Source organism: Miscanthus floridulus, chromosome 11 (assembly GCF_019320115.1).
Source record: "Miscanthus floridulus cultivar M001 chromosome 11, ASM1932011v1, whole genome shotgun sequence".
NCBI classification, from domain to species: domain Eukaryota; kingdom Viridiplantae; phylum Streptophyta; class Magnoliopsida; order Poales; family Poaceae; genus Miscanthus; species Miscanthus floridulus.
In genome coordinates, this window is record NC_089590.1 from 31,199,009 (window position 1) to 31,214,051 (window position 15,043).

A 15,043-nucleotide genomic window follows, 5' to 3' on the forward strand; every position below is an offset into this window, starting at 1 on the left:
AAGGCGAGGCAACGACACGAGCGTAATGGGAGCACCCCACGTGCACGCTAGCAACGCGTGGCAGCAGTGCAGCGAGCAGCGATGAGGCATTCCGTAGCACGACATGATGAGCGGCCGCAGCGGGGCAGCACAGCGGCCAAGGTAGGGGACTTACGTAGCGGCGGCACTATGCGGTCCAGCCAACCGGCCATGGTGGCCAACCGAGCATGGTCAATGCGTGCACATGGGCGTCCAACGCTGCGACGTCATAGCTTGGGAACGCAGTGATCATGCCCACGCGAGGGAAGCGATCAAAGATGTGCCGTGTATGCTTTTAAAAGTGTTCACAAAAACTAAACCGTTGATCCCATTTCAAAACCACCTATGCCATCACCTAGAGGGTACATTAGGCCACTAAAACAACCCGTAACACTACCCTACTTCTTAACCAGATTGCCTTACAAAATTACCATACATTGCAATGTCTAGCTCACCGAAAGTTCATGAAATCTTCTAAGTGTTGAATGACTTTCTATTTCTAGTTGCATTTCCAAACCCTTAGAAATATAAGCTAGCAACATTATTTATCAACACCAAGTATTTCATTGTCATCTACAAAGTTTGTACTTCCAACTTTATTTAAGTGTTGCATATATGTTCTATATTATTTTTGTTCAATAAAAATTGGTTTACAACCCTACTTGATAACTGTACGAATTGTGGAGTAACTTTTCATTTTGCATTCTTATTGATCGTTTTAGTTGAAAGGCTTCACCAATTCGTTTCATCACATGCATTACCCCATAAGTATGATGCTCATGACGTGTTTTAGTAAATGATTTACAGTGTAACACCGAGGGTGTTACACTTTCCAACAAGTCAAAAACCAACTTCATTGGAACTCGTATAAAGGAGTTGTGGTATTTTTTATGAGTGTTTCCTGCTGTCTTGATATGAGTTGAGCGCCTCATTAATGATGATTCCCACTTGTTTGGTTGCTCCATCCTCATCATAGGGTCTGAACATAATCTAATGGGGTCTTGACTAACATTCCTAAGAATAAGACAATCGTCACCATGATTTAGTAGCATCCAATTCTGAGATGAGTTTGTATGAACAACGAGGAATGACTTTACCTGATAATTAAGTTGTCATGCTAGAGCTCTTGTCATCGGACCTTGTTGTGCAATAGGTGTGGTTGTATCAATGGAAGAGATGTCCTCATCATCCTCCTCTTGAATTTGAGTCATCCTCGACTCAAGCTCATCCTATTTTCCAAAATATGGCATCAAATCTGCAATGCTAAATGTGGGGCTAACCCCAAAATCTACATGTAGCTTAAGTTTATACACATTATCATTAATCCTTTCTAACACTTTAAAAGGACCATCGGCTCTAGGCATTGTTGGTATTTGTTAACATCGATAGAAGTTAATCTGCAAGTGTACGGAATTACCATTATAGCTTTCACCCGAAAGTATTTAGGGTATCTATTGGCATTTCTTAGCGCAATCACCAAGTGTGGAGGTTTTAAGTCCATCCCCGGCAACGGCGTCAGAAATGCTTGTTGGTATTTATTAACTTGTCATTTGTTTTAGTAGCCACCTAGTGTATGTCTATATCTCTTAACATTACTTTACTAGGTTGTCATCCCTAGTGATGATGCCAGAGATGCTTGTTGGTACTACTTAGTATTACTACTAGAATAATACTATGTAGCTCTTTATTATTTTATGTGACTAGGAAGAATATTGGGAGCTCTAGGCTTACAATAGTTTAGTGAAAACCCTAGTCCAATTTGCATCTGCCTGGTTACACCTAGCCAGCTTCCCTATCGACAGAATATCGTGGGTAGTCCTCCGAGGGGTATCCCACGAAGGTAGATTGATCGGCAGTGGTGCGCGTAATCAAGAACAAGAAGGCAACAGAGACATAAGAGTTAGACAGGTTTGGGTCATCTGCATGATGTAGTACCCTACTCCTATGATCTGTTGGTTTGTATTGGCTACCATATGATATTGCATCTATTTTGAGGGGGGCCCCTACCGGCCTTATGTAGCCAGGGGGTAGGGTTACAAGTCGGTTAGATTTAGGAGATAATCGGTAAGTAATAATAGATTACAGGAATCATGGGATCGAACATATTCTAACAGATCTCGTAGCATGTTCAGGATATTGCCCTTGATGTCTTGCGGTACACGCCGAGAAATATCATGCACCATAAGTCTTTGTCTTGTGGGCTGGACCACCCCTGGAGGCGCAGCCCATGTAATCTGCCATGGGTATCTGGGGTCATACCCCCCACAACTAGTCCTCGAGAGCCTTGTATCTACTGTGCAACGTCATCTTGAGCTTATCTGAGTAGGTGTAAACAAAGCCGAGCAGTCAGACCCATAGTCCGACCGCCCTAATGAGTCACTGAGTAGTTGTGAACCATGACCGACCAGCTTAACTATCTGTCCGAGCATGAGCTTACCCAAGTAAGGCTTGCCAGAAGGATGTAAGGAGCTCAAGTTCAAAATCAAAAATTTCCTCGCTGTGAACCAAGTGTGCCCACTTAGAGTCCGACCACAAGAAAGGGAGATAATCTTCTTCAACTTTGGGAGGCATGGAGTCTTCCAGATTAAAGAAAACACACTCACTGCAAGCCTGTGAGTTTTGGACTCATTAATAACCTCACTAATGAAGTAGACCGGGCGTTGTACCTTATAGGTGTGTCCAACTTCCTCATGCTCGACGACGATAGCTATGCTAACGACGTGAGAAGTGGCAGCAATGTAGATCAATAGGGTTTTGTCTAGTTGAGGCAACGTCATGATCGGGGGCTTCGTTAAAAATAACTTGAGCTACTCGAAGGCCATATCAGCCTCCTTCGACCAGGAGAAGCACTTGGAGGCCTTGAGTAGTTTGAAGAATGGTAGTCCCTTTTTGCCGAGGCATGATATAAAGCGGCTGAGAGCAGCCATGCACCCTGTGAGCTTCTGTATATCCTTTATGCAGGTTAGCCATTTCATATTGGTATTGGTAGAGACCTTGTCGTGGTTGGGTTCGATACCACGGGTGCTAACAATGTAGCCTAGGAGTATGCCGGATGGAACTCCAAAGATGCACTTTAAAGGGTTCAACTTCCATCTATATCTTTTCAGGTTGGCAAACATTTCTTCGAGATCGGTGATGAGACTGTCGACGGTTTTGGATTTGACGACCACATCATCGATGTAAGCTTCGATGTTGCGGCCTATCTGTTGGTCAAGGCACATCTGGATGGCCCTTTGGTAGGTTGCCCCGATGTTTTTTAGTCTGAAGGACATGGTGGTATAGCAATACGCACCGAAAGGCATGATGAACGACGTTTTGATCTGGTCATCCTCTTTGAGGGATATCTGGTGATAGCTAGAGTAATAGTCGAGGAAGGAGAGGAGTTCATAGCCAGTGGTGGAGTCTACAACCTCGTCTATCCGAGGCAGACCGAAGGGATCTTCAGGGCAGTGTTTATTGAGATCAGTGTAATCAACGCACATTCTCCATTCTTTATTCTTCTTTTGAACAAGGACTAGGTTTGCTAGCCACTCAGGATGAAACACTTCTTTAATAAATCTAGCTGCTAGGAGCCATTTTATTTCTACCCTAATAGCCTCCTTCTTGTCTGGCGCGAATCATTGGAGCTTCTGCTTGATCGGCTTGGCGGTCGGCAAAACATTCAAGGAGTGCTCGATCTTCTCCCGTGCTACCCCCAGCATGTCTACGGGTTTCCAAGCAAACACATCGACATTGGTACATAGGAAGGAGAGGGCATGCTTTCCTATTTGGGGTCGAGATGAGCCCTAATCTTGGTGATCTTGGTGGGGTCATCGAGGTTGAGGCCGACCTCCTTTGTTTCCTTAGACTTGGTGGAGGCACATGGAGGCTCTAGTGCTGGGATATCTAGGTCATTGGTGGGCACCGTCTTGGCATCGTTGACCATGCTAGCCATCTAGATGGAGACGTCGGTGGCTTCGGCGAGGGAGAGACTCTTTGTTTCATAGGCATAGGCGATGGAGAGGTTGGCTCACAGAGCTAGACCTCCTATAGGCGAAGGCATCTTCAATACCAGATAGGCGTAGTGCGGTATGGCCATGAACTTGGCTAGAGCTAGCTGACCAAGTATGGCGTGGTAGGCGGTGTTGAAGTCGGTGACGTAGAAGTTGATGTGCTCGACACGGAAGTTGCTAGCCATGCCGAATTATATCAGGAGGGTGATCTCTCCAAGCGGTTTGGATGCCCTACCAGGCACCACACCATAGAAGGAGTCAGAGGGAGTGAGGTCTTCCATTCCAAGGCCTAGCTCCTTTAGGGCTCCAGCGAAGAGTAGGTTCAGGGCACTTCCGTCGTCAATGAGTACTTTCCTGAAGAGTACTGTTTTGATGGTCGCATCGAGAACAAGGGGGAAACACCCTATGTAGGGGATGTCTGCCCACTGGTCGGCCCTGTTGAAGGTGATAGGGACCTCAGACTAGGGGTGATAGCTAGGATCAGCAATAGCGTCTTCTATGTTGACGGCGAGCACCCGACGGGTGGTGAGTTTTTTATCTCTTCTGCTCTCAATGGCGGCGAGGCCCATGAAGATAGTGGCAACCACTTTGTCGTGATCCTAGAAGGCGTTATTATTGTCTCCAGGTGGTCGGCAACCTCTAGCTCTATCATCGTTGTCGTCATCCTTCTTTTTGGCCTAGAACTTCTTAGCCAAGCCATGGCAGTCCTTCATCTTGTGCTTGCTATTCTTGTGGAGGGGGCATGGGCCTTCAAGGATTTCTTTGTACTGCTCGTCATAGTTATGCTTAGCGTGAGGTTCATCGATGGTGGTGATGATGTTGTCTGGTCGGTGGCGGCGATATTAACCAGCTTTGGACCCTTCCGGCCGATCACAGCCACTATCCTGATGGTGGCCGCGGTCGTCATAGCGGTGGTCACTATGGCATCGTTCATCGAGGTGCTCATCGCTGCGGTGAGTTGGGCGGTGAGTGCCTGCATCCTCATCGAAGTGAACTTCGGCCTCCTCAGCATTGGCGTATTGATTGGTGGTCGTGATCATCTCGCCAATCCCCTTTGGCAGCTTATAATTGAATTTTGAGCGGAGGTCATGATGATGGAGTCCTCTGATGAAGGCAGTGATGACTTCTGCTTTCGTGATGTTGGGGATAGAATTCCTCATCTCAGAAAATCGTCTGATGTAACTATGGAGGAGCTCAAACGGTTTCTTATAAATGCAATTCAAATCATGCTTGGTGCCCGACTGAGTACATGTAGCCATGTAATTGTCTGTGAAGACCTTCTACTATTCCCAAGATCTCATGGAATCTAGGGCAAGGCTCGTGAGCTAGTTCATTGCGGTTGGCGTGAGCATGACAGGAAGATAGTTTGCCATGATACTGGTATCTCCCCTAGCGGTGCGCACAACGGTGGCATAAGCTTGTAGCCACTATGTGGGGTTCATCCACCCCTCGTAGGGCTCGACCCCAGTGATTTTGAAACCATGGGGCCACTGGAGTGTTCGGAATGCTCTCATGAATGCTTGAGGCCCTTCGGGATCATCACCGTCGAGATCTACAGCATTGCCGATGTTAAGTGGCTGGTGGGCTTCATTCGGATTACCAAACTCTTGCTCATATTCTTGACACCGACGTACTTCCTCTTCATGCCGAGAGAAATGGTGCCTGTCGATATGACGTTGTGCATCCCAAAGGTTGTTGATGTGTGCTTGGACATCTTGATCAACTTCTTGGTCGTGTTGGTGAGGGTAGTTGATGCGGTGAAAGGTCCTTGTGTAGGTTTGGTAATTGAGTGAAAACCTAGGCGGAATAATTGTGTTTATGTGAGATACACATATGATTAGTCCACAGATACATGTGTGTGACCAACATATGCCATGGAGGTGGAAATGGCTCAGAGATATTGCAAAGCTCACACATGTGATAATGAAGGAGCTCATTGCACATGAGACATGACATTGAGTCATGTGATCAATTTAGAGAAGATCAAGATATGACTTGGCTTGATGGACCAGTTGCAAGCGTGAAGGACAAGTCAGAGGCTTTGGAGCGATGGACCGCGTGGTTGTGAAGCTTGAGCAAGACTTGGCGTCGATGGACGAAGGCAACGATGAAAAGCAAGTGAAGTCAAGATCGATGAACCAATACGGTCACGTGATGATATGAAGTGGATCATATGATTTGGTGATTGGTTGGTGCATGTGTTGCATCAACGATGAAGGAGATGGAATGGAATGCGCAAGGCAAAGGTATAACCTAGGGTATTTCATTTCACCAGTCATAGGTGTATAGAGAAGTTGATGACCAGGTTTTGGAAAGATGGCCGTACTATCAAGAGGAGCAAACTTGTTTGCATATCAGTCATCTAGTGTCACTCGAGTGATCTAACTTTGCATCATCGCTAGGAATGAGTGGCGTGGCAAGTTGAGTGGATAATTCTTTGGAAAATGTTTGTGAAAAGCTAACACACATACACTTGGTGGTGTTGGCACATTTACAAAGGAGAAGAAGTTGGAGTTGATGTGGATCAACTCGGTAAAGAAAATGGTTCGAAACTTCACCGACGGAGTGTCCGTCTGTAGAGTGTGGAAGGTCCGACGGTGCCACCGGCGCCCTATATAGAAAAGACAGGGTTTCACAAAGTGCACCGGACACTGGGGTCCTATGTCCGGCCAATGGCGCGCAGTGAAGGCCACCCTCGATCTCTTGACCGGAGGCAGGCGACCGGACTCTAGCTGAACATTATTCAGTGTCCCGTTGTGTAGTTGTGGCCGGCATATAGAGGAGACGGTGAGTGACCGGACGCTAGGCGAGTTCGGTCGGGCATGACTAGACGCGTTTGGTCAGAAATTTTCACGAGTGGAATCTTACTGGAAGTGATCGGACGCTGGGGTCCTACGTCCATTTGTGATCAAATTGATGTGTCTGGTCGTGAATGGAACCTCTCTGGAAATGACTGGACTCGGCAGAGGTGTGTCCGGTCATCTTACTATGCTATGTCCGATCACGACTTAACTATTGGCATGAGACAGTCGACCGTTGAGATCTAGTGATTGAGGTTGAACGGAGGCAACACGTGGCGTGCATCTGTTGACCGGACACTGGCAGGGTGCGTCCGGTCGATCTGACTAGAGCGTCCGGTCACCCTGAGTTGTGCCTAGTGAAGGGGTACAACGGCTCTATTTTTGTGGAGGCTATAAATAGAAGGGGGTCTCGGCCTTGGGCTGGTTGCTGAGCACACTAGAGCCTTGGTGGCTTATGTGGTAGTGCTTGGGAGCCCTCCATCTCACTCTTGCTTGATAGTGATCATTCGATTGTGTGAGTGAGCGATTCTAGTGCGATTGCATCATGAGGTTGCATCAAGTGGCACTAGGTGATCGAGTTATAAGCTAGTGGTGCTTGTTACACTTGGAGGTTGCCACCTTCTAGACGGCTTGGTGGTGGTCTCCGTTGAAGCCCGCAAGAAGCTTGTGCGGTGCTCCAGAGAAGAGCTTTGTGAGGGGCAGTGTGCTCGCCCTACGGGAGCCACGAAGAGCAACTCTAGTTGAGCGTGTCATTGACCTACCCTCACTTTCAGGGTAGGTTCTTGCGGTGCCCGACGTGCGGGCTTGGCGGGTGATGCCAATTAGCCGTCGAACCACCAAGTGAGGAGTCGACACAACGGGGATGTAGCGTGTTGGCAAGCACATGATCCTCGAGAGAAAATCACCGTGTCAACATTGTTCTTCCCGTTGGTTTGCTATCCCCTTACACAAGCTTGTATTTACTTTCATATACTTTGTGCTTGTGTAGTTGCTCTTGTAATTAGTTTGCTTGTGTAGCTCACTAGTTACCTTCTTGCTTGTGTAGCATAGAAATAGCTCGCTTACGTGACTAATTTGGTTTGTGTAACCTTGTTAGTCACATTGCTTAGTTTGTGTAGCTAAGTATTTGCGCTCTCTAATTTGACATTGGTTGCCTTGTTATTGAGCATTGCGAGTAAGCTTAGTTGGCTTTTGTGCTTTTGCTTACTAGCATGTGTAGGAGCTCCCCGTTGCTTAAAGTACTAGTGGTATAGGTTTATGTGACCTTGCTTCTAGAATTGATTAGGCGAGCTCTAGCTAGCCCAACACCTTAATTACTTAATTAGGATCTTTATAAGGTGCTAGAGAACATAGATAGAGGGGTGTAGTCTTGGCTAAACCGATTGTTTCAATTCCGCACTTGTTTCGGTTAGCCGGCACAATTAGAATTTAGAAATGACTATTCACCCCCCTCTAGTCGCCATCTCGACCTTACATGCGGTTCCCCTAGCTCCCCCTGGAGGGGTTGTCCATCATCACGATGTCGGTCGGCGAAACAGCTTCTACCAGGGCAGCGATCAGATCTTAGCTCGGTGGATCGGTGATTTGAGCTTATCGAGTAGGAGGGTCCCTAATCCTGGCGGATCTCGTTGACCTAGCGGTGCGCGGCTTTAAGCATTGCGGCGACCTCTATCGTTTGTTCGAGCTAAGCGAGCTCGTTAGCAGCCATGGCCAAGTTGGCTCTTGGGGTCTTTGTAGACATCGTGGCCATCGACATAGATGAATTCTTCATCGAGGTTGCGGCGGAGTAGGCGTGGCCTCCCTTGCGAGTCGAGTTGTTCTCCGTTGCAAGCAACCTCGGCTAGCACAATGGCGGTCTCATGGTTGGCGTTTCTGTTGACGCGAGCTACGCGGTCCTCATCGGTTTCTCCATCCCACGGAGGGCTGTTGATGCTGACATTAAAAATCCCACCTCTACGGAAGGGTGGGAAAGTTGGTTGGACTGCGGTGGTTTCGACGATAGTCTCCGTAGAGCCTTGGGACTCAAAGTCTGGATTCTCCTCTAGGATGGTGCGAAGAGATTCTTTGGGACGTCAGCCGATTTGCAGCATATTGACAGTCGGCGAGAGCTGGTCAGCGATCGGATCGGTGAGAGAATAGATGTCTCCCACCTAGTCGGTGAATTTGCCCCTTAGGGCATCCTGATGGAGGGTGGCCGTAACCCCTAGAGTTTCCTGATTAGCCTTCAATAGATTGGAATCGGAGGGTGGTCGGCGCTGAACCAGAGTGGTTAAAGCCGATTCCGCGAGGGAGAGGCAGTCGACGAGCTTCTGGCCAATCTGATCGATGGATGCGATTAGATCGTCATTGCCGATCTGTTTCCTCGGGTAGCGGGGGAGCAGGCGGCGAGTCATTGGTGAAGATGACCTTAGAGGTGGTTCCGAGATCAGCTGCTGTTGTAGGTGTTGGCGTGGTCGATGTAGAATCGAGCTGCACTGGCTCGATGATCTCTCTGTCTCCGTCAGCATTAATGACCCAGGAGATCGATCCAACCATAAATATCGGGCCGGGCTTTGGAGAGGACGAAGAGCCTGCAAAATGTACCATCTTGTTCGTCTTGGAAACAACATGCACACCCCTACCTAGCGCGCCAACTATCGATAGAATATCGTTGACAGTCCTCCGATGGGTATCCCATGAAGGTAGATTGATCGAAGTGGTGCGCGTAATTAAGAATAAGAAGACAATAGAGACACAAGAGTTAGATAGGTTCGGGCCGTCTGCACGACGTAATACCCTACTCCTATAGTCTGTTGGTTTGTATTGGCTACCGTATGATATTTGGTCTGTTTTGAGAGGGTCTCCTATCCGCCTTATATAGCCAGAGGTAGGGTTACAAGTCGGTTAGGTTTAGGAGATAACCGGTAAGTAATAACCGATTACAGGAATCATAGGATCGAATATATCCTAACAGATCTCATAGCATCTTCAGGATATCGTCCTTGATGTCTTACGGCAGTACCGTGCACTGCAAGTCTTCGTCTTGTGGGCTGGACCATCCCTAGTGGCGCAGCCCATATAGTCTGCCATGGGTATCTGGGGTCGTACCCCATGTTCCCACTGACCTGAGCCAGTGTCCGGCGCGTGGGCCCGACGTTGTCGTCGATGGATATTATGCCACCAACGCATGCCCAAATATTACGCCACCAACGCATGTTTTCAAATTCATTTGAAATCCCACGTTTCTCTCTCCTCTGGTTCTCTCACCTATCACTCTCAGAGCAGCGGATCAGCGGTGCTCGCCCGCCTCCCCGCGCCGCCTCCCTGAGCCGCCGTCGTGCGTGACCGGTGTCGGCGACCTCGCGTGCGCCACCACTATGCGCGACTGCTGAATCTAACCTCACCTGGGCGGTGGCTGCATCTGTGGCGAGCTCGTTGTGGCCGAGGCGGGGACTACGAACCTCGAGGTGCTCAAGCAGGCCCGGTGCAATGAGAAAAGCCCGTACCGGAGATCGACTGCTTCGACTCGCCCGTCGTCTCCCACGTCTACGAGCAGATGGGGTCCGCCGTCCGGGCACCTTGCGTGGCCGCACTGCATCCCATCGCGCCCTCCCTACGATGGCCCGCGGTGGCCCCTCCTCACCACGGCGCCAGATGCGTGGCCCCCGACGTCGGCGCGGCCAGCCACGCGGCCCCTGGCGTTGGTGCAGCCAGATGCGCCGGCCAAGGCGGGTCGATGGTGCGGACCTCCCCAGCCGCGTGTCCAATGGGGCCCGCTCAGGGTGTTGCAGCCGGTGGCGGCGCTGGATGCCGTACGGCAGAGGTCCGTGTGGTCCCAGCCGCAAGCAGCGGGATGGCGCTCTGGGTCACGGCGCCCACGACGCGCTGCTGCTTCCTCGAGCGGCGCTCCTTCCCTGGCGGCGGCAAGCCCTTCCCCTTCCCAGGCGGCGGTGAGTCCTTCCCCAGGCCCCAGCAACTGCAGTGGCAACGCTGCGGCCCTCCCCGCGGCGACGGCGCGGCCACCCTGTGCAGAAGGTGTCCACGACGGCGCCTTGCACTTCAAAGTTCCGTGCGTGAGATTTCCAGGCGGCCACCCCGTGCGGAAGGTGTCCACGCCGTGCGGAAGGCGTCAACGCGGCCATCCTGTGTGCAACGGCAAGCAACAGCCATTCCTGTGCGTGAGATTTCCATTCTATTCGTGCTCTTCAAAGTTCCGTGCAATTAACTAGCTTTATTTGGTGATCCAAAATGCAGGTGCGATGCAATCTTGAAGAGAGAGAGGGAAAACGCATTTGCCCTCTTAGCTGTTGGTGTTCTCTACGAGATTTGGCTTCACATGCACAGATGCCTAAACCTCTGATGTGCATGTGCTTAATGAGATTTCGGTGAGATTTCAATGGTCGATTGCGTTTGTTTGATAAAATGGTTTCTATGCGATTGATTTTTGATTTACATCACAATTGCTTACCTCCACTGAGCAACCAAGGTTTCTATGCAATTTTGATTCAGAATATTGATGCATCTAGCGAGAGACAATTTTGCTTCTTGCACTTGAATGCATAAGTTTCTATGCATAGGCAATTATTTTGATGCATCTCGGCGGCTCCTCTTTCGCCCGGTGGCACTCCTCCCTCGGCAGTCGGTCTCTGTGCCAGTCGGTCAGCCCCAAGCAGGTCCACGAACCGTGTCGAGGAGACCTGTGGCTAGTTCCGCACGTTATCGCTGCGTGTCAGCACTGATTGGCGAGATCAATTCATGGCCGGCAGCACCACACCCAGCATCGGGTGAAACATCGATTAATCTGCATAATTGTGGCCCAATCTTGAACTTTTTGCGAGCTCCAGCAGTCCAGTTTGCTTGTTGATTAATATGCATAAAAAAATGTTCCTGGTTTTTATGCATTGGGTAGCCATGATGTATTTTTACGACATACGACAATTGTTTTTTCATGTTGTTTTTATCTGATTTTTTGATGCAGCAGGATGAATAGGTGGTTTGTAAAAAATGAAGAGCAACCAATGCAGGCAAGCATGATTTATGTGCAATTGATTTTTTATTTCTATGCTTCTTGAGCCAACCGTGTAAGCAAAAACTCATTTAGAACACTTCTATATATTGTTGGAGCACATTTTATACATTATTGGAACACAATTTTATACATTGTTGGAGCACATTTATATTTAATGTTGGAACACATTTCTATACAGTCTCGTTATTTTACTATGCACAATTGTCATAGGGTCACCACACACAACCTGTTAAATCTGGCAGCATGCAAGACCTTGTGTGCTTTACTGCTCCTAGGCATGGATCAGCCCCTAAGAACTCATGCTTGTGTGTTGCTTGCATACTTTCTGTCGACACAATATCGTCGGCAGTCCTCCGAGGGGTATCCCACGAAGATAGATTGATTGGCAGAGGAGCGTGTGATCAAGAACAAGAAGGCAACAGAAACACACGAGTTAGACAGGTTCAGGCCATCAGTATGACGTAATACCCTATTCAGGTGCAGGGGATAACTCAGACTGTCGAGCAGCGGCACCAACTGATGAAGAGGATGGAGCCCCTCGCCAAGGAGAACGAAAAACTCAAAGCGGTGATGAACCTCATGGAGAGAAACATCCAGAGGGCCCAGTACGAGTGAGACCTTGCAGAGTCCAACGCACGGGACCTGGAATACCAGAAGGGCATCCTATCAGAGCAGCTGGCGACCACGTTCGAGTAGCTACAGAGCAAGTCCGAGCAGCTGGCCACTGTCTCCGAGCAACTGATGAGTGCTTCCGAGCAGTTGGAGCAGCCGCGGACAGTCTCCGAGCAGAAGAAAGGTATGTCATATCGGTGAATGTGCTTTGTATTGCTGAATAACTATATCTTTGGTGATGACTGTTGTGCTTGTAGAGCAAGACGCGGAGCTCGGCCAGCTGTGCCAGGCCCTCGAACAACTCTGAGAGGAGAAAGCGAAGGAGTCAGAGCGAGTAGACAAACTGGCCGAGGAGCTGAAAGGTGAATACTTCCTAGCCGGAGTTACTGCTAAAGTGGTTTTCTTGTTTGATGGAACCATGTAATGCTTGCAGGCTACCGTCATAAAGTCAAGGCATAGTTTGATGTGCTAGTGCAGGAGGCTAGGACCAAGAGGGACAAGTTTGACCCCATAGTCGCCGGAGTTCAATTGGTGCTCGACTGCGTCGACCTAGAGGCAGCTCGTCAGCCCGACGGTCGGCCGTAGTGTTCGGACACCATCATCCAGAGGTGCAAGGTAGCGTGGGAGAACTTCAAGAGCTTCAACCGCGACGCCAGTGTTATCGCTGCTACTCACGCTCTTGCAGTGGTTCGGTCCCACTATCTAGCCATTGACCTTCAGGCGATAGGGGGCGGATTCGCCGAAGGGCTGGGTGAGGCGGAGACCCAGCAGCTGGAGGATGAGGTGGAGGACACGGCGAAAAAGTTGGCCGGCGATATAGACCTATTCGGCGAGATGGACGTTGATGATGGAGCTTGGTGATCTGCTCGGATAATATTATCTGTAACATCTGGAGAAGGTAGTTAGAGCGCGCGAGAGTGTGGAAAACATTTATGTATTTGTATAAATGTTATGAAGTGCATGTTTATGCGACTTGTTCATATTTGCGGCAAAAAATCACTGTAGTAACATCCCAATGCAATTATACGTAGTATAAGTAGCAGCCGAGCAGTTAGTTTGTTACTGAACTCTGTGTCCTCAGCTAGTCCAAAGTCCATAACATCGAGCGCGGAGCCCATGAACGTGTAGGAGGAATAGGCGTCACCAAGGAACCGCAGCCGACCACCCATAACACAGAGCGCAGAGCCCGTAGCACGTGTAGGGAGAGATCGAAGACTGGGTCTTCTCCATAGAGCGCAGAGCAGAACGTGTGCTGCTCGGCAGTTGGCGAAATGACTTGGAGATAAATGTAGTATAAGTGGCGTCCGAGCAGTTAGTTCTTTACTGAGCTCTCGGCCTTGACTAACCCATAGTCCATAACGTCGAGCGCGGAGCCCGTGCATGTGTAGGAGGAATAGGTGTGACCAAGGAACCGCAGCTGCCCCCCATAACACAGAGCGTGGAGCCCATGGCACATGTAGGGAGAGATCAGAGACTGGGTCTTTTCCATAGAGAACAGAGCAGAACGTATGCTGCTCGCTGATTGGCAAAATATCTTAGAGATTTGGAGAAAAGTCTTCAGCGATTTGGAGAAACATGTTTGGCGAAATACGTTGGTAATTTGGCGAAAACGTGTTCGGCGATATACGTTGGCGATTTGGAGAAAACGTGTTCAGCGATTGGGAGAAAACGTGTTCGGCATTTTGGAGAAAACGTGTTCGGCGATAAACGTTGGAGATTTGGAGAAACGTGGGCGGCGCAGTTATGACGATTTCGTAATGGAGTTCATCATGGAGTAGCTGAAAGCTCAGCGACCGTAAGTGGAGATTAAACCATAATGGAAAAATAATGGAGACAAATTATGGAGGCCAAAACTTAAGCTCAGCGACCGTAAGTGGAGATTAAACCATAATGGAAAAATAATGGAGACAAATTATGGAGGCCAAAACTTTATTCATCATAGAATGGAGAGTACATATCTGGAGCGTTTTAAGGATAGAAACATATAAGGTGCTCGATGTGCCATGAATTGGGGACATCGATTCCGTCTAAGTCACATAGGCGATAAGACCCTGGTCGGGTAACCTCTTTGATGACGTAAGGCCCTTCCCATGGAGAGGAGAGCTTGTGCATCTCTTCAGTTTTTTGTTTTATACGGAGAACGAGGTCGTCGACAGCAAATGAACAACCTTTGATGTTGTGGTCGTAGTACCTCCACAAGCCTTCTAGATATTTGGCTGTACGGATGCAAGTGATTAGGCGTTCTTCCTCGGCCCTGTCGACGTCCTCTGTCCGAACAGCTATGGCTTGCTCTTCATCATAATTTTCTACCCTAGGTGCTCGGAAGGCAATATCCGCTAGCAGTATGGCTTCTGAGCTGTAAACCAAGAAATATGGAGACACACCGGTGCTGCGACTAGCTTGAGTGTGCAGTCCCTAGACTACAGCTGGTTGCTCCTTGAGCCATCTGTCTGGATGCTTTTCTTCTTTCTGAAATAGCCTCTTTTTGAGGGCATCAAGGATCATGCCGTTCGCCCGTTCGACCTAGCCGTTGGCTCTAGGGTGGGCAACGGAGACGTATTTGACAGACAGGTCTTCGTAGAAGTCCCAAAAGTGGTGGCCAGAAAACATAG

At 49.0% G+C, this 15,043-nt stretch overlaps 1 protein-coding gene across 1 annotated transcript; it reads left to right on the forward strand.

Annotated features, from left to right (window-relative positions):
* Window positions 1-10,337: 10,337 nt before the first annotated feature.
* Window positions 10,338-11,571, forward strand: LOC136494613 (uncharacterized). Its single transcript, XM_066490782.1, has 2 exons — window positions 10,338-10,964; window positions 11,045-11,571. The coding sequence occupies exons 1-2, from the start codon at window positions 10,347-10,349 to the stop codon at window positions 11,177-11,179; spliced, it is 753 nt and encodes a 250-aa protein (XP_066346879.1). The 5' UTR covers window positions 10,338-10,346; the 3' UTR covers window positions 11,180-11,571.
* The last annotated feature ends 3,472 nt before the right edge of the window (window positions 11,572-15,043 follow it).

Bases quoted from the DNA above. Each gene is read 5' to 3' on its own strand.
- LOC136494613 (XM_066490782.1), top strand. From the start codon at position 10,347: ATGGGGTCCGCCGTCCGGGCACCTTGCGTGGCCGCACTGCATCCCATC. The intron at 10,965-11,044 runs GTGCGTGAGATT...TCCAAAATGCAG, and splicing joins GGCAAGCAACAGCCATTCCT to GTGCGATGCAATCTTGAAGA.